The 24,971-nt window shown below is 35.3% G+C and overlaps 1 protein-coding gene across 5 annotated transcripts in view; it reads left to right on the top strand.

The window, feature by feature from the left end:
- LOC122124216 (RAB3A interacting protein) overlaps positions 1 to 24,746 on the top strand; it is a 36,159-nt gene extending 11,413 nt beyond the window's left edge. For 2 of the 5 annotated variants that reach the window (XM_042698930.1, XM_042698929.1), the window contains exons 2-11: positions 1,423 to 1,703; positions 2,544 to 2,802; positions 7,728 to 7,823; positions 11,095 to 11,172; positions 11,757 to 11,960; positions 15,302 to 15,430; positions 16,590 to 16,702; positions 18,519 to 18,618; positions 18,704 to 18,773; positions 24,398 to 24,746. In XM_042698930.1, coding sequence (XP_042554864.1) covers positions 1,453 to 1,703; positions 2,544 to 2,802; positions 7,728 to 7,823; positions 11,095 to 11,172; positions 11,757 to 11,960; positions 15,302 to 15,430; positions 16,590 to 16,702; positions 18,519 to 18,618; positions 18,704 to 18,773; positions 24,398 to 24,480 — 1,383 coding nt within the window. In that variant the 5' untranslated portion in view covers positions 1,423 to 1,452 and the 3' untranslated portion in view covers positions 24,481 to 24,746. Of the gene's footprint in view, positions 1 to 1,422; positions 1,704 to 2,543; positions 2,803 to 7,727; positions 7,824 to 9,857; positions 9,917 to 11,094; positions 11,173 to 11,756; positions 11,961 to 15,301; positions 15,431 to 16,589; positions 16,703 to 18,518; positions 18,619 to 18,703; positions 18,774 to 24,397 lie in introns of those variants that run through there. The other 3 variants (XM_042698932.1, XM_042698931.1, XM_042698933.1) reach the window with 3 other exon arrangements.
- Positions 24,747 to 24,971: the final 225 nt, after the last annotated feature.

Here is a 24,971-nt window from a genome sequence, read left to right as displayed (position 1 = left end):
AGCTCTATTTCCAGCTTTTTAAAAATGGTTAATTAGAGATAAGAGTCTCATGTACTTTGCCAGGATAATTTCCAGCTGATTTGTGATTCTCAGATCTCAGCCTCCTGAATATCTTGGATTGTAAGTGTAAGCCATTGGTACCCAGCTATCTTTGTAGTTTATGAAAGAAATTATGTGTTGTTTAGGTGCTTGTATTTGGGAATTTTGAAGTTCTAGGAAGGATTATTTATGATTATCTAAGTATTATTATAGGAAGGAAAAAACTGGAGAGGTTAGATTCAGATCATAGAAGATTTGAAGCTAGCTAATATTTTACACTAGAAATAGTGAGGAACTGATAAATAATTTATAAGACATTTAGCTTTATATTTTTAAATGAAAAATGTGAGCAGACACTTCTTAGTTTTTATGTTAGTGTTGTAATTTTTGATTATCTTTTGTGAATAGAGAAATAGAAGCATACTTGTTATCGTTAATGGCTGCCATACAAATGTTATTGAAGCCCTATCAATTGTCAGGTGTATAGTATTCTACTAAATGCTGTAAAGGATTGTCTCCTGTATTCCTCATGGCAACTGGGACACAGGGGAGAATAGTGTTGGGCCCATTCTTATCCTATCAGAAGTAAACTTCAAGGCTTAGGGAAATGAAGCATATTACCCAGGATTGGATTTGGGGCCTATAAAAGCTATTATTGGAACACACAGTTAAATTCAGTGGGGCCTGTTTATTAGATAATAATTTTCATCAAGTGTTTGGTAACAGGTAGTGATGATGATTTTTGTGATTTGATAGAACATCCTAATATTTAGGATATGGTGTATATACTAGGATATACTAGGATTTAGGATATGGTTTATATAGTATATACTAAATACTTGCAGTTTGTGTGTGTGTGTGCTTTAGTACATACATCTTGAGACATTAAGGGTTAATTGACATTATTTCAGAAACGTTTTCAAATGCTCACAAACGTTAGCAATTTGACAATATAAGTGAATGATAGACAAAAACTCTGTAATTCTTAACTAAATTGTAAATTATTCCATAAACGAAAACCATACTATTCCAAAGTCACATCGCCAGTATGAGGCAAAACAGAAGAAGTAATTGAATTTAAGTCCATGGGTAAATATGTGTGTAAATATGTTTGTGTGTGTGTGTGTGTGTGTATCTTTTCTGCCTTTTCTACTTTTTCTATCCAAAGTTGCAGATGATACAAAGTTAAACCAAGTTTCTTCCCAATCAGTTTATCTGCCTTTTGTGTAGGAATTTTATTCTGAGGTCACTGAATAAAGGCTAAGTTTTCTTTACTTTTTAAAATTATGAGCTTATGTTTTACTATGACTATTAAACATGTTTTATAATTACACATCTTAGCTTTAAATATATGCAGTAGTAATTATGTTCTTTTGTTTTTAGTATAGGTTATCTTATGATGAGGCCTTTGCTATGGCTAATGATCCCTTGGAAGGATTCCATGAAGTAAACCTTGCCTCACCTACTTCTCCAGACCTTCTTGGTGTGTGTGAATCAGGAAATCAAGAACAGACTACCTCACCAAGTGTCATCTACCGGCCACATCCTTCAGCTTTATGTTCTACTCCCATCCAGGCTAATGCATTGGATGTTTCTGATCTTCCTACCCAACCAGTGTATTCATCTCCCAGACGTCTAAACTGTGCAGAAATTTCTGGTATCAGGTAGGGGAGCATCACACTTAGTGTGTGCATGTGTGTGTGTGTGTACGCATGCAAGGTCATGCCTATTTAGCTATTTTGCTCAAGGCTGGTGCTTTACCATTTAAGCCACATCTTCTAGCTTTTTGGTGGTTAATTGGAGACAAGAATCTCCTGAACTTTTTTGCCTGGTCTGGCTTTGACCTGTGATCCTCAGATCTCAGCCTCCCATGTAGCTAGGATTACAGGTGTGAGCTACTAGTGCTGGATCTGGATTGTGTTTTGAATAAATAATTTTTTTGGTTATCTCACGTTTTATTCTATAAAATCTGAATAATATATGTCATGTGATATATTTTAATATTCTAGAGCAGGGATTGGCAGATTTCATGGAAAGGGCCAGACTAAATATTTTAGGCTTCGTCATCTAATCTGTAACCCAATGAATGATACAGTTCTGCCTTTAGAGGATGAATGCAGTCATAGATTATATGTAAGTGAACAAACAAATACAACTTCATATATGGACAAAGAATTTTGAATTAATATAATTTTTACATGCCATAAGATATTATTTTACATTTGAAAATGTAAAAGCCATTCTTGGTTTGTGGCCAGATCTTGGTTTGTGGCTGTAGTTTGCTCTCCCCTTTTCTTGACTAGCACTATCCATCCAAAAGAACTTCTGTGGTGATGAAAATGTTGTGTTTCTGTGCTGGTCAATGTGAATGATAGCTTTGGCTACATATGGCTCTTGAGCACTTGAAACATAATTTGTGATGGACTTGCTGTAAGTTAAGTCTAGAGCTATAATGTGTGCCATTTCTTGTGATAATTTCTGAAAATTGTTCCTTTCTTTCATAGCATTCATGTTACAGATCCAGCATCTTGTATTACCTCTGGAGTCACAACTGGACCAACTAAATTAACTACAAGGAAGGACAACTGTAATGCAGAGAGGGAGTTTTTACAGGGTGCCACTGTCACAGAGGCCTGTGCTGGCAGTGATGATATCTTTGGGTTGAGTACAGATAGTTTGTCTCGCTTGCGAAGCCCATCTGTTCTGGAGGTTAGAGAAAAAGGGTATGAAAGATTAAAAGAAGAACTTGCAAAAGCTCAGAGGGTAAGAAAAAGAATTGTTCTTTCATATATTATATTAGAAATCATTACTTCTCCATGGAATAGCGCATGATATAAATGTTACTATTACAGTTCTAATGTACCTTTCACAAATGCTCAGCTTCAGGTACTTTTGGACAGCACTTAAGAATTTATTAACAATGGCCTGGGAATGTGGCTTATTGGTAGAGTGATTGCCTAGCATACATGAAGTCCTGGGTTTGATTCCTCAGTACCACGTAAACAGAAAAAGCCAGAAATGGCTGTGGCTCAAATGGCAGAGTGCTAACCTTGAGCAAATGAAGCTCAGGGACAGTGCCCAGGCCCTGAGTTCAAAGCCACAGGACTGGCAAAAAAAAAAAAAAAAAAAAAATTAACAAATTAGCTAAGGAATAGGAAAGCCCTAAGAGAATACCTAGAAAAGTGAGATTCTGAAACCGTTCAGTACCCTCTATATTGACTGTCTTAAGTTATTTGTAATGAAAATTTAGTGGTTATATTCTGTATGTAAGTCTTTCCCTCCTATATGTGATTACTCCCAAGTTCATCAGTCTGATTCCTTTTATTTTGAAGAATTATTTTAGTAACATCACGTTTACCACAATGTTGGGTATGAATATTTTCTATATCTTCTTACTGAGTTTTTTAGTAGTTTTTTTTTTGGGGGGGGGGGGTGTCTAGTCGTGGGGCCTAAACTCTGGGCCTAGATGCTGTCCCTCAGCTCTTCAGCTCAAGGCTAGCGCTCTACCACTTGAGCCACAGCACCACTTCTGGCTTTTTTCTTTTTTTTTAATTGCTTATGTTGTGCTGAGGAATCGAACCCAGGGCCTTGTGCATGTAAGGCAAGCACTCTACCACTGAGACACCTTCCCAGCCCCATCTTACTTTTTTATTCCATGAGGCTTTTTGTTTCCCATTTGGTCTTTAAATTTTCCATTTATTTCAAATATTGTGGCCTCATTTTACTGTTTTTTTTCCCCCCTGAGATTGTTACTACATTTTAGAGCAATATATATATCATTAGAAAACAGAGCCGAGTGCCAGTGGCTCACTCCTGTAATCCTAGCTACTCAGGAGGCTGAGATCTGAGGATCATGGCTCAAAACCAGACTGGGCAGGAAAAGTCTGTGAGACTCTTATCTCCAATTAACCACCAGAAAATCGGAAGTGGCACTGTGGCTCAAGTAGTAGAGCGTTAGCCTTGAGCTGAAGAGCTGAGGGACAGCGCCCAGGCCCAGAATTAAAGTCCTATGACTGACAAAAAAAAACCCAACAAAACAAAACAAAACAGAAAAAAAGCAGGGCAAATCTCAGGTATATAAGTATACTTATATACTTTTAACTTTATAATTAAGTATAAACTTATTTTAAAAGCCTAGAAGAGCAAAATAAAACTAGAGAAAGTAGATAGAAGGAAATAATAAAGATGATAACAGAACTCAGTGAAAATGATAAAAAGGAAACAAAAATTGAATGAAACAATACTGGTTCTTTCAAAGATCAGTAAAATCAACAAACCTCTAATAAGACTGACAGAAAAAAGAATGTTCAGATTATCAATGGCAGGAATGAAACAATGGTGTCAACAATTGACATAGATAAATTTGACATCCATGGGAAATTGAAAATATAAGACAATTATTCTATAGGTATAATTTCTTACAAACTGTGACACTTCCCAGACATTTTATTTATATATATATATATATATATATATATATATATTTTTTTTTTTTTTTTTTTTTTTTTTTTTTGGGTCTGGTCGTGGGGCTTGGGCACTGTCCCTCAGCTCTTCAGCTCAAGGCTAGCATTCTACCACTTGAGCCACAGCACCACTTCCGGCTTTTTTTTTCTTTTGCTTATGTGGTGCTGAGGAATCGAACTCAGGGCCTTAGGCATGCAAGGCAAGCGCTCTACCACTGAGCCACTTTCTCAGCCCCTTAATATATATTTTTTATTGTAAAGATACTCTACAGAGTACCTGAGTAAGGTAATGAGTACGTTTCCTATAGAGCATTGTTACCCCCTCCTTTGTTTTTCCCCTACCATCCCTTCCCTCCTTACCTCCCAACTCCTCTCTCCCTTCCCCTGGAAGTTGTAAAGCTTTTTTCAACATAGTACCAGACGTCTATCTTATCCATTCCCTTCCATATTTGGCTCTCAAGGGCATAACTGTTTTATTTTTATTTTTTAAAATTCCTGCTGCCTAGCCTAATGTAGAACAATACATGGCATAAATATCTTTCTATTCATGCTTCAGTACATGGCTAATGGTTAAATAGCAATGCGGATAATATTAAAAAAAATTTTTTTTGTTAAAATATATTTCATTAGGAAGAAAAATCATCAGCCTTTTAAACTTTTCCTGAATGGAAGGGATGTGGTGGGCTATGGTTGCATTTTGTATCTACCATTTGGCTTAGACTTTGTCTTTTTATTTATTTATTTTTTTGGTCCAGTCATGAGGCCTGAACTCTGGGCCTAGGTGCTGTCTCTCAGCTCTTCAGCTCAAGGCTAGCTCTCTACCACTTGGGCCACAGTGCCACCTCCGGCTTTTTTCTTTTTGCTTATGTGGTGCTGAGGAATTGAACCCAGGGCCTCATGCATGCAAGGCAAGCGCTGTACCACTGAGCCACCTTCCCAGCCACTAGACTTTGTCTTAACACAGTATTTTAGTGAAATCCCAGCTTATTAGAGGTAAGCTATGATCATACATATCCCATCTTTGAAAACAAGTTTTTACTTACTGATCCGTAGGTTATAGTGTCTTAGTTGGGAAATTCTTGCTGTAAATTAAGGATAAAAGCTACCAAATTGGATGGTGCAATTTTGGAACTATGATGTGTGCTGTATCAAGTTTTGATTTGCTGTATTGAGTTACTTGAAAATAAATTATGAGCATATATATATATATATATATATATATATATATATATATATATATATAGTAAATTTTATCAGGAAGAGTACGAAATAGTTTCATTGTTTACTTAGGCTTCAATACTTGATGAGGACCCTTAAATATGAAAATATTTTTTGAGGGGCTGGGAAGGTGGCTCAGTGGTAGAGCGCATGCCTTGCATGCATGAGGCCCTGGGTTCAATTCCTCAGCACCACATAAGCAAAAAGAACAAAGCCGGAAGTGGCGGTGTGGCTCAAGAGGTAGAGCGCTAGCCTTGAGCTGAAGAGCTGAGGGACAGCGCCCAGGCCCAGAGTTCAGGCCCCAGACCAAAAAAAAAAAAAAAAGAAAAAAAAAAAAAGAAAATATTTTTTGAATTCTAGCAAGTTGTGAATCAACAGCCATTCTCTTTATTCTAATTTTTCTTAGTTGACTTTTTTTTATCTTTTTACCTTTAACTTATTTATATCTTCGAATTTTGCAGTGATATTATTGCAGAAAGTGTATACTTTGGTTTTGTTGTTTATCCTTTATAATAATCTCTGTCATTTAATTAGACCTAGTACATTCGATATAATCTTGATAAAGTTTCATTATATCTGCCATCTTACTATTGGTTTTCTATTTGTTGTCCCATCTGATTCCTTTCCTCCTTTTCCCTCCTGTTGTGTCTTCTTTTGTAATCAGAATTTAAAAATAATTTTATATCCTTTAGCTTATTTTATTACATTAATTTAGTAATTGCTTTAGGCTTTATATAATACATCTTTAAATTGTTACAGTCTACTTTCCAGTGATGATAAGGAAATGGAAAGACTTGGAAACAATTATATTAAGTGAAGTAAGCCAGGCCCAAAGAAACATAGGTCCCATGGTTTCCCTTATTTGCAATAGCTAGTATATGTCTGAGACAAGCAGAAACGGTCAGATAAGTTCATGTTAGGTAAAATGAACCCCAAGATAAGGATTCAAATGTTTTTTCTTTCTTGCGATTGTTTCTACCATATTTATAAGATGATTTCTTTGTTGCTTTGTATGTCCCTCCCCCATGGTATAACCCCTGTTTTCACTATATTTGATGTTGGTGTAATTTGTGGAGGGGAAGGGAAAAGACAAATTGTTTAAATAGAGATGCAAGTGGACCCATTGCAACAATGAGATGTACAAGACGTTATGTCAAAAAATGAACTTTACAACTTTGGCCAGGGGCGGGGGGTGGAGGGGAAGAGGTGGGCTGAGTGGAGATGGGAAGGGGAAACAAAGGAGGAGGTAACAATGCTTGTTAAGCAATGTACTCATGGGGCTGGGAAATTGGCTCAGTGGTAGAGCGCTTGCCTTGCATGCCTGAGGCCCTGAGTTCGATTCCTCAGCACCACATAAGCAAAAAGAAAAAAGCCGGAAGTGGCGCTGTGACTCAAGTGGTAGAGCGCTAGCCTTGAGCTGAAGAGCTGAGGGACAGTGCCCAGCCCAGAGTTCAGGCCCCATGACTGGACCAAAAAAAAAAAAAAAAAATGTACTCATTACCTTGCCCATGTAATTGTAACCCCTCTGTACGGTATTTTCACAATTTAAAAAAAAAGAATCTTACAAAAGAGTAATTTTGTCCAGGTACCAGTGCTTTTATGTGCTTTAATCCTAGCTATTCAGGAGGCTGAGAGCTATGGTTCAAAGTGAGCCATGGCAGGAAAGTTTGTGAGACTCTTATCTCCAAGGCTGGAAGTGGAGCTGTGGCTCAAGTGTTAGCTTTCAGCAAAAAAGCTAAGGAATAGTGCCCAGATCTTGAGTTCAAACCCCAGGATTAGCACCAAAAATAAGTGTATTTGTATTTTCCCCTTCCAGTTTTTATGTTATTATATATTTCTTCTTATGTTTTATTGCTTACTCTCATAATATATATTCGTAGTTGATCTTTGATGTTTTATGAAAGAAATGGGCAGTTTTAATATTAATGGGGAAGTATTTGTAATTTTAAACTTGTTTAATTGTCATCCATTTAGCAAGTAATTACTAAAATGATCAATTTCTTGTAGGAGTTGAAGTTAAAAGATGAAGAATGTGAGAGGCTTTCAAAAGTACGAGATCAGCTTGGACAAGAACTGGAAGAACTCACAGCTAGTCTATTTGAGGTTAGTCTTGATTGTATCTTGGCCAGCAGGAATTATATATTGATAGAATTGTTTTTTGAAGGAATTTTGCAAAGGTTATGGTTGACTTCATGTATATTCCTAAATCCTCTAAGTACAAAATTTTTTAAAAATTCAAAGAATTTAAAGTCTATAACTGAAAATGGAAAGGAAGAAACCCACTGAGTTACCAGTAAAAGTAGTTTAAAAATATATGTGGAAAGAAAAGAAGTAAATGTTTTAAATTTTAATTTTACTGTTCATTATGGATTAGTTAAGAATAACATTTATGACTCTGAAACAAAGGTAAAGTGATTTGAGAAATGTTAGAAGACATACCTCTTTATCTCCGAAATTTCTACCCACCTAAAGCACTGATTCTCAATAGGAGTACCATGATCATGTAGCACATAGAAGCAATAAGATATATTGCTAACTGAGAGAGAAATAGGTAGAGACAGAAGTACTTGTTCTTTTTTTCTTATTATAAAGGTGGGGGTTACAGTTACATAAGTCAGGCAATGAGTACATTTGTTTTTGAACAGTGTCACCTTTTCCCTCATTTTCTCCCAGTTTTTCCCTTCTGACCCCTCTCCCCGACAAGTTGTTTAGTTCATTTTCAACATAGTGTCTAGTATCACTTCTACATTTGTTCATCCTTCTTCCCACCATTTCTGAGGCACTTGTTATAAAGAATTGGCTCATCTAGAATTCTTACCCTGATGTTTATTCACTTATTAGACTGTATTTAGAATATAAGCTCAGTATCTAGAGCTTCAAAATTGAGGATTTAAAACAATTAAGATGTTCTTAAAGAACTCTGATTTGCCATTTCAGATTGCTCTGTATGAAGTTTTCACCTACTATTTTGTGAAAGCTTTATTGGAATTTCTAAGGCTTCTCACATGTCATTCCTATAAATGACAGTGCTATTAATGAGTTGATAGTTTTTGCTTGTCCTTCTGTATATTTTTCTTATGACTAATGGTATAAATAAGTAAATAATGATCAATTTGTGATATAGCTAACTGCAAAAGAAGTTGGCTTTTACTTGTGGGCTATTTTCTGTTTTCTTTCACCCCATTCACAATCCTTACGTAAGCAAACATTGAGTAAAAGGACTGAACTAAACTTGGCTGCCCCATTGGTAATAAATACTAAATTCCTAAGTCTATTTAGCATCTATTACTTCTATAGTTGACCTCAGATTCTTAAGTTCAGACTATATATATATATATTTTTTTTTTGGTCCGGTCGTGGAGCCTGAACTCTGGGCCTGGGTGCTGTCCCTCAGCTCTTCAGCTCAAGGCTAGCGCTCTACCACTTGAGCCACAGCGCCACTTCCAGCTTTTTTCTTTTTGCTTATGTGGTGCTGAGGAATCGAACCCAGGGCCTCAGGCATGCAAGGCAAGCGCTCTACCACTGAGCCACCTTCCCAGCCCCAGACTATATTTTTGCAGTATGTCTTTGCTTAAGTTATAGATGCTTAGTGAAAGAAATTTGTTTCCAAAATTTGATAGATAAAATAATTAGATAAAATTAGATAAAAGAATTCAGATACAGACATTTGCACAAAATAAAGTATCTATCTTTAGATCTAAAGAGCCATCAAGAATGTCATAAAGGTCATCAAGCTAAATTATAATAGAAAATAGTCCTATTGCAAAAAAAAAAAAAAAAAAAAAGCACAGACCCAAGTATAAGGTCTTTTCTTTCCTCAAACAAGAAAGAAAGAAAATAATCAATGTAGACCTCAGATTTTCCTGTCACCAAAGGAAAAATAAATAAACAAGTTTAAATGGGATTTTGAGTTAATAATGACCACCAGAGTATTAATAGGATGGCCCGTGCTTTGTTAGGTTTTGTTGAATGTGTCAAGTCTCAATGTTGGTATTAAAATCCATTATTTTCACCTTTAGAGGTTAGATTGCACTAAGGATGGGGTCTCTTGTAGTGACTTACTTCCACTATTTTTTTTATAGATAAAAGATTTTACAACTTTTTAAATGTATAATTTTTCCCATTTTGTTTCAAAACAGAACTGAGATATAAACGCAGATAACAGTGAGGGGGTACTAGAGTTGAAGAACAATTAGGTATTCTGATGTTTATTTGGTCTTTCTACCCCTCCCTTTTCCCATTCTAATGAGTATGTTCTGAGTCTATGAAACATGATGTATAAAGCACTGTTCTCTTGTTTATCAACCTATCTATATCAGTTTTGAGAGGAGGAGACAATCTGAATAAATGGATTCTGGGAAAAAATTTAACTGGAGACATTCTCAGGAAAAGAGAGAAGAGTGTAGTTATGTCAGAGACATGGGCGCCAATCCTATGTTTACTACCCATCATTACATCCTTAAACTACTGAACTTCCCTGAGCTTTAGGTTTCTGGATTGACATGTTTTAGAGAAGAGCAATTACTTCCTCATTGGAGGTTATTGTAAGATCAGAATCATGAAAATGCTTTGTTAGCTATGAGGCACAATGGAGCTGGTGTTTTTTGTTTTGTTTTGTTTTTTTTTTTTTCGTCATCGGTCGTGGGGCTTGAACTCTGGGCTTGGGCACTGTCCCTGTGAACTCTGGGCTTGGGCACTGTCCCTGCGCTCTTCAGCTCAAGGTGAGTGCTCTACTGCTTGAGCCACAGCGCCACTTCCTGTTTTCTAGCAGTTTATTGGAGATAAGAGTCTCATGGAGTTCCTGCCTGGGCTGGGTTTGAACCGAGATCTTCATATCTCAGCCTCTTGAGTAGTTAGGATTACAGGCGCGAGCCACTGGCACCCGGCTGGTGGTTTTTATTATATGAATGAACTGATATAATCGTGTTGACTGTAACAATGTGGTTTGACTTAATTTTATACAATAGATGAGTTCTTAGAAAAAAAAAAGTGGAGTATGAGTAGGAGTTTTGTAAACTGTCTCTTACTTAGAATACTCACATTAAACTAAATTCCCTGAGAAATCCTTGTATAAAGTTTAGATATTTTTAAGGGGAGTGGGGCAATGAAAACAATCACCCCATGTTTACCTCTTAAATATCAGGATTTGCTTTAAAACAAAACACATCCCAAGTATCTATCTTCCCCGCTAGGCACAGAGGGGTAAGGCTTTGTATACATGTTAGGTTTCCTGGTGGTGATGCAACTTGAAGCCTAGGCAGGGAGGAAGAAATCCAAGACAAACCTTTTCTGGGAGGCCATGAACAAAAAAATTAAAAAAGGAAAAAAAGATCTTAAAAAAAAAAACAACAAATTGAGATACTAACTTTTACAGGAAGCTCATAAGATGGTGAGAGAAGCAAATGTCAAGCAGGCAACAGCAGAAAAACAGCTGAAAGAGGCACAAGGGAAAGTAAGTTTTTACTGTCTTTAATAATATAAACTAGGGAGAAATTTGTGATTGTTGTTTTCAGATATTTTCTTATCAGATTTTGTTCTGACTTTTGTAAATGTGCCTATTTTAGATTTGGAAACTATAGAAAACTTAAAGAAAATGGCTGCTATAGTAAAGTGTGTATTTATATTAAAACCAGATGATTTAAAGCCTTGGTAAATCACTCTAAAGAATTATATAGTTACATTTTAATATTAGTACGTATTTTCTTAGTTCACTGAAAACAAGATTTAATTGCTAGTAGATTTTATTTTAGGAGTGAACTACAATGAATTATGTTATTATATTTTGATGATTTGGAAAATTCGCATAAATGCTTAGATTAATTTTGACAATTAAAAACTTTATTTTGACGTACTTGTCTCTGAATCCAAACCATATGGAAATATTAGAAAACTTGGATATAATTTTACTTTATTACTTCATAGGAAATACAAATTAAGCTTTTCTGTTTTACACTTTTACCAAATTGCTAACATTCAGCTGCATCTATCTTAGAACATTTATTTCAGTGTGCATGAATATGTTGATTTCTTTTCAAGATTGATGTACTTCAAGCTGAAGTGGCTGCATTAAAGACACTGGTATTGTCCAGTTCTCCAACATCACCTACACAAGAGCCTCTGCCAGGTGTAAAGACACCTTTTAAAAAGGGACATTCAAGAAATAAAAGTACAAGCAGTGCTATGAGTGGCAGTCCCCAGGACCTCAGTGTGATACAGCCAATTGTAAAAGACTGCAAAGAGGTAACTCGACAAGGACTGTCCCCTCTGACTCTGTTGATACTTGTTAATTTTCATCACTGAGGTATCAGTTATGATATTATGCCAGCAAAATCTTTAGTACAAAATATACAGTATTAAGATGGGGGAGGCTTTATGTAGAGCTGACTGCTTTCAGGGATTCTTCACTTCCATTCTCTACCTGGCTGACCTTGGAATGTACCTGCTGGAAACTTGGTAAGTTTCTTAAGTTCATTTTTTCATTTAGGAAAAAATCTGTCATGTGTTACAGAAGGGAGAGTGGGTGGCTTTAATGTCCTAGAATGTGATATTATGAATGTAAGATATATGTGAAAAATAGATTATTTTCTTAAAATCTAGTGTATTGCTTTTACTTTAATTCTAGAAAAGCAGAATTTTATATTGATAAGGAGTCCAAAGAATTCATCCATGGAATTAAGTAACAAAAATAAAAATTGTGGTAACCTTATACTTTAGAACTTAGGTTTTAACAGTAACAGAAAATGTTTAAATATTTTGAGAGTTTAGAATAAAAATTGTGTGAGTACAAAATTTGTGCTAGGTGTCAGTGGCTCATGGGAGAGGTTAAGATCTGAGGACTGTGTTCAAAGCCAGCCAGGGCAGGGAAGTTTGTGAGACTCTTTATCACCAATTAACTACCAAAATGCCAAAAATAGCATTGTGGCTTGTGGCTTTAAGTGGTGGAACATTAGCCTTGAGCACAAAAGCGCAGGGACCATGCCCAGGTCCAAATTCAAGCCCTAGGACTGGCACACAAAAAATGTTTGTTCATCCAAAGGGATAAATTGGTAATTCATGAAGCACTGTCCTCCATTTTTTTTTAAAGCTATGTATTGTATTGTTGAATTTATGTCCATCATTAATCTTGAAGAAGCTGCTATTTGGGTTTATTCAGTTTAATTTTTTCATGGAGTCAGGAATTTATTAAATTGAATGACAAGAATTCAGTATTTTAATCAACTCAAACCATTTTGTTCAATTATTAATTAAAAGATGCTAAATTGAAAGAAGTTCAATATTGAAACCTGAATGTATCAGTATCTAAAGTTCACATTGGTGTCTGTGAAATGTTTAGGGAAATTAGTTATAACTTTAATTTGATTTCTTGGAATTCAAATAGAATTTCAATTGCTTATTACAACTTTGTATTTTTTCAGTAGATGTAATTTTGTACTCTTACCCCTACTGTCACATTAAAATAATTTGTTGTAGTACATTTTAAAAGTTTGTTTTTGTTTTTTCAAATCCCTAAAATATGAATAGACCCACATATGTACTTGTGTTGTCTTGTATTTTTACATGTTGTGAAGAAAGTAACATTTTATTAGACAAAGAAAACATAAAAGAAGTATGTGTATGTTTCTGTAGAAAATGTGACAGGACATTTAGTCATTATATTAGCAACATACCTTTTAAAATTATATTTTTATTATTATTAAGTAGTTGTATAAAGGAGTTAACTATTCAACAAATAAGTTTATGAATGTAATGAATCTGATCAGCGTCACCCCTTTCATCATTCTCTCAGCCTTCCCACTCAACCCCTCCCCTTAGCTTTTTAATTTTATAGGATATGCATTAAATATCATTACTCCATTCTCCCTCTCCTTCCCTTGTTCCCTTTTCTCTACTTTTGAAGTACCAGTTTCTTGGAATTCATTTTTTTATAACATAACTTAAAAAATTAGTGTTGTACAATCACTTTGACAATAAAATTTAAAAAAAAATTAGTGTTGTATAAAGGGGTTTGATTTAGATAATTCTGTATAGGAACATAATATACTTTGATCAATTTAGCCCTCTTTTGCTCTTTTCTGCATCCACCCTCTTATTTCTTAAAATCAAGTTTTAGAATTTTTTACATTTTTATAAATGCATGTAAAATACTTGGATCATAGTCAACCTCCATCACCTTCTCCTTTCACCCCCATCTGTTCTACTGTTTTCCATTCAATCAGTCTCTGTTTTACATGATATCATTTTTCCCCTGCAAAGAACATATGGTACTTTATTAGTCTGGCTTATTTCACTTAACATGATGATATCCAGTTCCATTCATTTTCCTACAGATGAAATAATTTTATTCTTCCTATGGCTGAATGATACTCCATTGTATTTGTTTACATTTTCTTTATTCATTTGTTGATGGACGTATGGGCTAATCCCATAATTTGGATATTGTGACTGCTATAAAAAGATGTACAGGTATCTCTATTTTATACTGACTTACTACTTATCCAGTAGTGGATAATATAGTAAAGGATAATATAGTAATTCTATTTTTAGGCACATTTGAGGCACTTCCATACTGATTTCCATAGTGACTGCATTAATTCACATTCCCATCAGCAGTACATAAGGGTCCCTCAACCACCACCACATTCTCACCAGTGTTAGTTGCTTTCTTGGCAGTAGCCATTCTGAGTGGGATGAAATGGAATTTCAGTTATTTTGATTTTCATTTCTTTTATGGCTAAAGATATTAAACAGTATGTGTATTTATTGGCCATTTGTACTTCTTGAGAACCATGTTTAATTCATTTATGTATTAACTGTTTCTTAATTCTTTTGATTTTCAATTTTTGGAGCTCTTTACATATTCTGGGTATGAGTCTTTTATCTAATGAATACCTGGCAAAGATTCTCTGTAGGTTGTCTCTTGGTAATTGTTCCCTTTATTGTGCAGAACCTTTTAAATTTGATACAATCCCATTTGTACATTCTTGTTCTTATTTTATTCACCAATCAGGCTTATTCAGAAAGTAGTTTCTTATGTGTATATCAAATGGTTTCCATGTTTTTTTCTTCCAGTAGTTTCAAAGTTTCTGGTCTTATAATAGGTTTTTAAAAAAAATCTACTTTGAATTAATTTTTATACAGAATGAGAGATAGTATCTAGTTTGAATATCCAGTTCCCAACCCCATTTGTTGAGTAAGCAGTCTTTTTCTCCCTGGTGTATGTTTTTGGTTTCTTTGTCAAAATCAGATGGCTGTGACTATGTGGACTTACTTTTGGATCACCAATTCTGTTACATTGGTCTATTTGTTTGTTTTTATGTCAGTACCATGCTATTTTTGTTATTTTGATTGGTTGTATAATTTGTATATTTGTATATCCAGTAGTGTTCTGGCTACTCTAGCTATCAGGATTGCTTTGGCTGTTTGGGGTCTTTTGTGTTTCCATATGAATTTTAGGACTGATTTTTCTATTTCTGTGAAAATAATATTGGGATTTTGATGGAGATTGCATTGAATCTGTAGGTTGCTTTCAGTAGTATAGCTGTTTTTTGTTTTTAAAAAATTGTTTTCTTTTGGTTTGTTAGGCTGATCTATCTCTGTATAATGAATTCAGATCTTGGAAGGATGAGCCTACAATGGACAGAACATGTCCTTTCTTGGACAAAATCTATCAGGAAGATATCTTTCCATGTTTAACATTCTCAAAAAGTGAGGTAATTTTTTTTTATTTTAATAGGAATATGACAGTTGTTTTATAGATTTTTTGACTCATGTTATTTTTATACCTCATAAGTTAATTAAGAAGTGTCATGTTTTGTCATTTTTTTCCATTTCATATTAGGACCCTAATTGTTGCCATTCAGTTATTGAACATCTCTTTCTATTTGAGTCAGAGGGTCATTCACACTGAATGTGTACTGTGTTGGAGTGAAACATAAGTATGCTTGGGAGGAGGGCTTGTTTCTGACTTATAACTTGAGGGAAGTTCCTTACATACTCTGTTGAGTTTATCTCTGTATTATTAAAAAAATGTTTATGGAATTTTGGGTCTATGTTAGTGTTAGAGCTCTTGCCTAGCTTCACATTTGATCCTCAGCACCACAAAAAAGGGGGGGCATATTTAGTTTTCCATCTTTAAAGCAGAAAAACCAATGTCTATGTCAGAGGATTAAGATGAAAGAGATATAAAAACTTAAAACAGTCAGTCACTATATTAATGTAAAATCATAATTTCAATTTGTCGTCACATGTGTTTATATATCCTATCAATTAATGTTTAAGGAACTTAATCGTTAAGAGCCTTATGTAGGTTGTTTATTTTAACATTATTATAAGAATAATTGAAAATGAGTTAATACTTTGAAATGAACCTTTGCTGTTTAGTGTGCTCTGTAGCTGGTTTCTGGTAGGTCATATAGCATTTGTAATCTTGCTAGACTGAAGAAGTTTGCCATTCTTATTTTATTAAAAGATTCAGCTTTTTTGTAGATTTTTATGCATATAAATATGTTAAGAGAATATATAGTTATAATTAATATCTGTTACTGTTGTAAATGATCAATTTTATAAATTTAGCTGAATAAAGTATTAGATATTAATTTTGAAATGGCATTTAAAGTGGATGTTAATTGTGGATAAAAAATAAACAGATTGGAAATAATCCTTGAAAAAAGTTTATTTTACTATAACTGAGTTGCCTTTTATGTCAATGTTTGCATTATAAATGAAATTAAACCAAGACTGTGTTTTCTTTTTGTGCATTGGTTAAGTCCAAGTCAGTGAAAAACAAAAATAATTTATCAAATTAGTTCATGTTTGTTTTTTTTCTTGCAGGTATAGCATCTCATGGTTTCTTTTTATTTATTTTTTAAGTTGGCTTCTGCTGTCCTGGAGGCTGTGGAAAACAATACTCTAAGCATTGAGCCAGTGGGATTACAACCAATTCGGTTTGTGAAAGCTTCTGCAGTTGAATGTGGAGGACCAAAGTAGGTATTTCACATCTGTGACTTTTGGAAGATTGTGTGTTTTAAAATTTTGTGTGCCACAGTTTTCCATTCATTTATTTTTTGTTTTAAATGTGATTGTGTTTCTCCTATTTAGACTTTGTGTAGCCCAAAGGCAATGAGGGAAATAAATAGCCCTTCAGATTTTGCATCATATGAGAGCCCAACTATAAATGGAAAAGCTGAGTGAGAATATAGAGCCCTGAGTTTAAACTCTAGTACTAGCGCACACAAAAAAGAAATGACTTGGAAAAGTTTTGAGGAAGCTGCTTACTTACAGGTTAAGAAGCAGATTAATATGGAAGTTGGAAAGCCTGAAAGTGTTCATAGAAGACAGACATTGACTCCCATCAGTTATTGTGGTACCCAAAGAAGAAAAGACTACTTAGTCAGTGTTAAAGTCTATTGTAGAAGTTGTGAAGTTCAGTCTCCTGTGATGAATGTACATTCTCAGGATTACAGAGTGTTGATATTATGTGGTTGTTTACGGAGTGTAGCTAGTCATGTATTCATCTTGTAAGCCACACTTCCATTGAGAGTTATATCCTGTGTTACATTGTCCTGTGACAGAATTGTAGCACAGTGACCTCTGAATTTTAGGTAAAAAAGGATTTAGTCTTAAATTATCTTGGTCCTTTAACCCTCTCCTCCAGTGAAGAATCAGATGTGGTGATAATAGTTTATACACATTAAATGACTATGTCCTATCTTATTTTAAATATAGCATGTAACAATTTTATTATAGAATTTAAATTTTTCTATTTAATTTATCTTGTATATTTTCAATATTATGCAGCTTATGATGTCATAAATGTCATTGTCTGTTTTACTTACAGTGATTCTAATTTTGCATTGACAAAGAGTGATAGTTGTATTCATTCAGATTTCTAGCTTACAAAGGTGACAGCTAAGCTACTGTCTGCTTCTTTCTTCTCTAGAGCAGTTGAGTGATAGAGGGCTCATCAATTATTCAGTAGTCACTGTGTGCCCGGCACCAAGCTTGTGCCGGGCTTTAAAGATGAATAGATATAAGCTGGGTGCTGGTAACTCACACCTACAATCCTAGCTGTTCAGCAGGAGTATATCCAGAGGATTTTCATTCAAAGCCAGCCAAAACCTGAAAAGATTATGAGACTGTATCTCCAAAATAACTTGCAAAAAGCCAGGCTGGTTGCATGGCTCAAGTGGTAGAATGCCAGCCAAACAAGTGAGCATTAGACCCTTAGTTCAAACTCCTGAACCAGCAAAAAACAAAACAAAAAAATCCCTACCTTCAACAGTTAATAACCTAACACAAAACTGAATTCTTTTACTAGATTTTAGATTTTATAGTATACAGATAGAAAGGGCACATGTAGTATATTCTTTGGTAAGTGTATGAGGTTGCTTACTCATTTGTACTTTTCTCTATGTCCCACACTAGATGTATAAAGCATCCCATGTGGAATCTCTTACCTTGAAAACTATCAAGGTTTTGAGACTTGAACAATCATGATTAAGTTCTCTTTAGCTGAAAAATCGAAGAGGTGCTAGAAAGCTAAGTACTGTCCTACAGCTGATTACTCATTTGTAAATATGAAATGTGGAAAGCTTCTATTTTTAGAATATAAGTCTCAGATGGTAAAGACGTGGTCCTTTTCAGTACTATAGCCCAACATCTAGAACAGTGCCTTTACATAGAATGATAGGTTCTCAAATATTTATCATCTTACTGAATGAATATAGACATATTATACTGAGGGTAAGGGTAAAATGCTCTTAATTTTTTTAAAAAGTGAAATTTATGATTATTTTACAGAAAATGCGCACTTACTGGGCAGAGTAAATCCTGTAAACACAGAATTAAACTAGGGGACTCAAGCAACTATTATTATATTTCTCCTTTTTGCAGATATAGGGTAAGTGACAAACCATGCATTTTAATAAAATTTGTTTTGATAAAAGATGCTATATTAATTGTGACATTTTTTCCTTTTGTCTTAGATCACGTCTGTATGTAATTTTTTTACGTACATTCGATATATTCAGCAGGGACTAGTAAAACAGCAGGATGGTGAGTGTTCTTAGTTCATTATAAATGTGTGATGTAAGTTTAGCAAAAAAGTAATGCTTAAATTGTATTGTTCTATATTTATCTTGAAGCCCTTTTTAGTTCTAATAGGATGTGTAGATAATTTAGGAACCAGTTTCTCTTCTAAAGATACTGTATTTAATCCTTTCATTAAAATTCAATCTCAGTGGAATAAAGATTACCACATTCTAATTCAGCAGAAACATGCAGATGATACATTTTTTTTTTTGGTCGGTCGTAGGGCTTGAACTCTGGGCCTGGGCGCTGTCCCTCAGCTCTTCAGCTCAAGGCCAGCAGCTCTTCAGCTCAAGGCGAGCGCTCTACGACTTGAGCTACAGCGCCACTTCCGGTTTTCTGGTGGTTTATTGGAGATAGGAGTCTCACGGTCTCTACTGCCCGGGCTGGCTTTGAACCGCGATCCTCAGATCTCAGCCTCCTGAGTAGCTAGGATTACAGGCGTGAGCCACCAGCGCCCGGCTCAGATGATACATTTTCAAGCAGATTACCTCATGCAAGTGTGTTAATTTTTTTTTAAACAGGCTTCCATGAGTGCTGATGATAGCTTCAGTACCAAACATAAAAACTAGTATGACCCAGCAGCTCCAAAGAGACGTATCTTAAGTGCATGTGGTTGTTTCTAAACTGAAATTTAAATATTGGGTTAGGAACAAGTCTGCCAGTTTTGTATTTGAAGTTGTGGGAAAATTTCCTGTTCATATTTTACAAATGCTGAAAACATTCTTGTGCTTAAAAATTAGTACAAGTTTACTTTTCTATAGCACAAACTATGGAATCTCAATTCTGTGGGACATGTGTCATGCTGATAAAAACTTAGTGTAGCTTTTCTTAAGCTCAGATCTGTTAGCCAAATCACATTTTTTAGACTGCTATATACTTCAGTTTCAATGCCTACAAGAACAGGTACAAAAGCTGGGCACTGGTGGCTCACCCTTATAATCCTAGCTACTCATGAGGCTGAGATCTTGAGGATCAAGGTTCAAAGCCAGCCCAGGCAGGAAAAGTCCCTGAGACTCTTATCTCTAATAAACCACTCAGAACCAGAAGTGGTGCTGTGGCTCAAGTGGTAGAGTGCTAGCCTTGAGCTGAAGAGCTGAGGGACAGCACCCAGGCCCAGAGTTCAAGCCCCGAGACTGACAAAAAAAAAAAAAAAGAACAGATACGAAATGAAACTTACCTATAGTTAATATGTTAATATGGAGTTTCAAAGGGCTATGTAACAAAAGTAGTCTTTTTTTTTTTTTTTTTTTTTATTTTAATTGAGAACATACTGTACAGAGGGGTTACAATTACATGGGCAGGAAAATGCATACATTTCTTACCAAGCATTGCAGCCTCCTCCTTTGTTTACCCTTCACCTCCCTTCCCAGCCTCCCCCCTCCCCCCCACCCAATCATACCCCCCCTCCCCCCCCCAGCGACATTGTAAAGCTGGTTTTGACATGACATTTTGTACTTCTCATTGTTGCAACAGGTCCACCTGAATCCTTAAACGACTTGTTTGTCCCTGTCTCCTCCACATGTTATACTGACATCAAATATAGTGAAAGCGGGGGTTACACTGTGGGGGAGGGACATACAAAGCAACAAAGAAATAATATTATAAATGCGTTAGAAACACATGCATGAAAGAAACAAAAACATTAAAATACATATTTGAGGGTTCGTTTTCCTAACATCACATTCTCTGACTTTTTCCGCTTGACTCATACCTATACTAGATATTGCAAATAAGGGAAACCATGGGACCTATGTTTCTTTGGGCCTGGCTTACTTCACTTAATATAATTTTTTCCAAGCCTTTCCATTTCCTAACAAATGGGGCAATGTCATTCTTTCTGATGGAGGCATAGAATTCCATTGTGTATATATACCACATCTTCTTGATCCATTCATCTACTGAGGGGCATCTGGGTTGGTTCCATATCTTAGCTATGGTAAATAATGCTGCAATAAACATAGTTGTGCTGGTAGCTTTAGTGTGGCCTTGTTTGTGGTCATTTGGGTAAATGCCCAAAAGTGGGATTGCTGGGTCATTGGGGAGCTCTATATGGAGTCTTTTGAGGAACCTCCATACTGCTTTCCAAAGTGGTTGAACAAGTTTACATTCCCACCAACAATGAAGTAAGGTTCCTTTCTGTCCACATCCCCTCCAGCATCTGCTGTTGTTAGAGTTCTTGATTTTTGCTGTTCTAACTGGAGTGAGGTGATATCTCAATGTTGTTTTGATTTGCATTTCTTTTATGGCTAGGGATGTTGAACATTTCTTCATGTGTCTATTGGCCATCCTTCTTTCTTCTTCAGAGAAGCTTCTCTTTAAGTCTTTCACCCACTTACTTATTGGGCAGTTGTTTCTTTGAGGATTTGTTGTTGGGTGGTTTAATTTTTTGAGTTCCAAGTATATTTTAGATATGAGACCCTTGTCCGTTGTATGGCTAGTAAAGATCTCCCAATCCGTGGGCTTTCTATTGATCTTGCTAGCTATGTCATTTGCCCTGCAGAAGCTCTGCAACCTTATACAATCCCATTTGTCCAACCTTTCTTTGATTTGTTGTGTTTCCGGGTCTCTATTCAGAAAATTTCGGCCTGAGCCAAGGAGACCCAGGGTTTCTCCTATTCCATCCTGTAATGTTTTCAGAGTGTCTGCTTTGAGTTCAAGGTCTTTGATCCATTTGGAGTTGATTCTGGTGCAGGGTGATATAGAAGGATCTAGCTTTAGTTTTCTACATGTAGTTAACCAGTTTTGCCAGCACCATTTACTGAAGAGGCTGTCTGTCTTCCATTCTATTGTTTTAGCTCCCTTATCGAAGATTAGATGGCTATAGGTCTGTAGGTTCATTTCTGGGTTTTCAATTCTATTCCATTGGTCCTGAGGTCTGTTCTTATGCCAATACCAAGCTGTTTTGATTACTATGGCTTTATAGTAGAGTTTGAAATTTGGTACTGATATTCCTCCAGCAGTGTTCTTTCCGTTGAGGAGCATTTTTGCTATTCGGGGTCTTTTATTGTTCCATATGAATTTCTGGATTGCCTCTTCTATTTCCTTGAAGAATGAGGGTGGAATTTTGATAGGTATTGCGTTGAATTTGTAGATAGCCTTGGGAAGTATTGCCATTTTCACAATGTTAATCTTTCCAATCCAGGAGCATGGGAGGTTTTGCCATTTTTTAAGTTCTGTGTTGATTTCCTTTTTCAAGATTTTAAAGTTTTCATCATAGAGGTCCTTCACTTCTTTAGTTAAGTTAATTCCTAGGTATTTTATTTTTTGTGGGGCTATTACAAATGGAGTTGCTTTCCTAATTTCAGCCACACTTTTCTCATTGTTGGCATACAGAAAAGCCATGGATTTTTGGGGGTTAATTTTATAACCTGCTACTTTGCCAAAGTTTTGAATCAGCTTGAGTAATTTGGGAGTGGAGTCTATGGGATTCTTTAAATACAAGATCATGTCATCTGCAAAGAGGGAGAGTTTTATTTCTTCTTTCCCTATTTGGATCCCCTTTATGTCTGCATCTTGTCTTATTGCTGTAGCTAGGCATTCTAATACTAGATTGAAGAGAAGTGGAGAGAGTGGGCATCCTTGTCTTGTTCCTGAGTTAAGAGGAAATGGCTTTAGTTTTTCACCATTGAGTATAATGCTGGCTGTAGGTTTGTCATATACAGCCTTTATTGTATTGAGGAATGTCCCATGGATTCCTAATTTTTCCAAAACCTTCACCATAAAGGGGTGTTGGATCTTGTCGAATGCTTTTTCTGCGTCTATTGAGATAACCATGTGGTTCTTATTCTTGCTCCTGTTGATGTGATGAATAATATTAATTGATTTGCGTATATTGAACCAGCCAAAAGTAGTCTTTAAGTTAATATTTTTAATGACTTTAATAAATTGAAATCCTTTTGAAAACTTGCTGGTGGATAATGTTTAAATTGGAAAATAGAGATTTGTGTTAACTTAAATTGTCTTCTTTGTTTAAAAAGGATCCAGGCACTGGTGGCTCACACCTGTAATCCTAGCTACTCAGGAGCTTAAGATCTGAGGATTGAGGTTCAAAGACAGCCCAGGCAGGAAAAGCCATTAGACTTTAATCTTCAGTTAACCCCCAGAAACCTGGAAATAGAGCTGTGGCTAAAGTAGTAGAGTACTAGCCTTGAGCACAAAAGCTCAGAATTGGCATCCAGATCCTGAGTTCAAGCTCTATGACCAATACAAACAAACAAAATTAAAAAATACTTGCAGGAAATCTGGTATGTAATCTATGAAAACAGTATCACAAGTGGAGGTAATATTTATTCAGGTCACTGCAGCCTTCTTTTCTTGAATTAGGAGGAAAATTATATCTTCTCTAGTTTCCATTACTCTGCACTATATAAATGGTATTGTGTCATATACTTTATGGGACAATTTGTAAATATTTCACATATTTGAAATTCAATTTTCTGTGTCTTCTGCTACAAAGGGTTAAAAGGCAATTAAATATTAGGCAGGGTTTCTTAACCTTTATACTACAATTTGAGCATCCCTAATCCAAAAATTCAAAATACCAAACATCTTCATGCTGCCATAAGTAGAATATAAGCTACCTGACTCTCACGTGATCAGAGTCAGAGTTCAGATACACTTTGAGCTATGTGCATAAGGTTGATATGAAGTATCAATGAAATTCATGCTTAGACTTCTGCCCTCTTCCTAAGACTCTCATTGTACACATGCAGATATCCCAAAAACATAAAAAAAAGCCAAAACCTGAATCTTAGTGACACTCAACTTTTAGTATGGAATATTTAACTTAAGAGCTGAATAACTGTTTGTTGTAGGTGATGTCTTATGAGTTGAATTAGGTATTTAATAGCATCTCTGACTTTTACTTACTGGATGTAACTGTTAAAAATGTATCAAGGCATTACCAAATGTATTCTGAGGGGCAGAAGTCTCCTGGTGGTGAATCACTGATAAATCATTATATTCTGGTCATAGACTTTTTATTGTCTAAACTAAACAGCAGCCATGAAATAATTCTCAATGGAATAAAGATGACCACATATATAGTTGAAATATATAGATCATGCTAAGCAATCATTTTTATTTATAATTTGAGCTACACAAAAACTTCTCTCTGATTACAAAGAATGTTACTGAGCTTCTGGATTCTCTTGTTTTCCCTTTTTTCCCAGTTCACTGCTAGTGGTTATAAAAAGTAAAATAGCCAAGTATAGAGCATTACTAGAACAAGAAGATTTGTAGTTGTATAATGACTCTTGAATAATTGAACATTTAATACTGAAGGGAACAAAATTAACATTTATTCATGACACTGAAATGCTTTCCTTAGCCTAAAATTATAGTCTTCAATGTCTAAAATACAGGGATGACAAAACTAGTAAATATTGTTTATTTATTGATTAAATTGGGATGCCCAAAAGTACATGGGAGAAGTTTGTGTAATATATTGAAAGAAAATCCAGGGATTAGAACATCATTAGGAAATACCCACTTTGGCATTTCAGCTAATCTTACATTTTTAGTAAAACATTAGCAATAATCAAGATGGTAAGATATGATTTATGTGTCTCTCTTTTCCATTTGTGTAGTTGATCAGATGTTTTGGGAAGTTATGCAGCTGAGAAAAGAGATGTCACTGGCAAAATTGGGATATTTCAAAGAGGAACTCTGATGCTCTGCGTGGGACCATGCATAAACCTCCCTGAATAACTGAAAAGGGGCTGAATATTTTTATGGTTACTAAATATTTATTTCCAAGGAATGGGCCCAAAACTTTTCCCTCTTGCAAATTACACTAAGAAATACCATGATTTCTCTTAAACCCATGCTGTGTTTGCCTTTTTGTTAGTTGAACACACTAAAAAGAATCACAGGTGTACCAGTAATTGTAACTTACAGTTCCAAAAACCCAACTAAATAAATAAATGTTAGATTGAATGTGTGTTTCTGTTCTAGCATTTAGAGTCAGCAGATGATATTAAGTAGTATCACATATTAAGTTTCACACTGTACAACAACCTGTGAAAGTCATGAAAGAGGACTTGAGTAAGCAGAACTCATTTCTATGTTTTGTTTATATATTGGGCTTTAGAAAAATTGTAAAATAAGATAGTAAAAAGTTACCATCTTTACTGTTCTACTCTCTGTAATTCAGAGACTCAC

Source organism: Dipodomys spectabilis, unplaced genomic scaffold (assembly GCF_019054845.1).
Source record: "Dipodomys spectabilis isolate Male_0828 unplaced genomic scaffold, ASM1905484v1 ptg000234l, whole genome shotgun sequence".
Taxonomy (NCBI): Eukaryota; Metazoa; Chordata; class Mammalia; order Rodentia; family Heteromyidae; genus Dipodomys; species Dipodomys spectabilis.
This window is presented reverse-complemented; position numbering and strand designations above follow the sequence as displayed.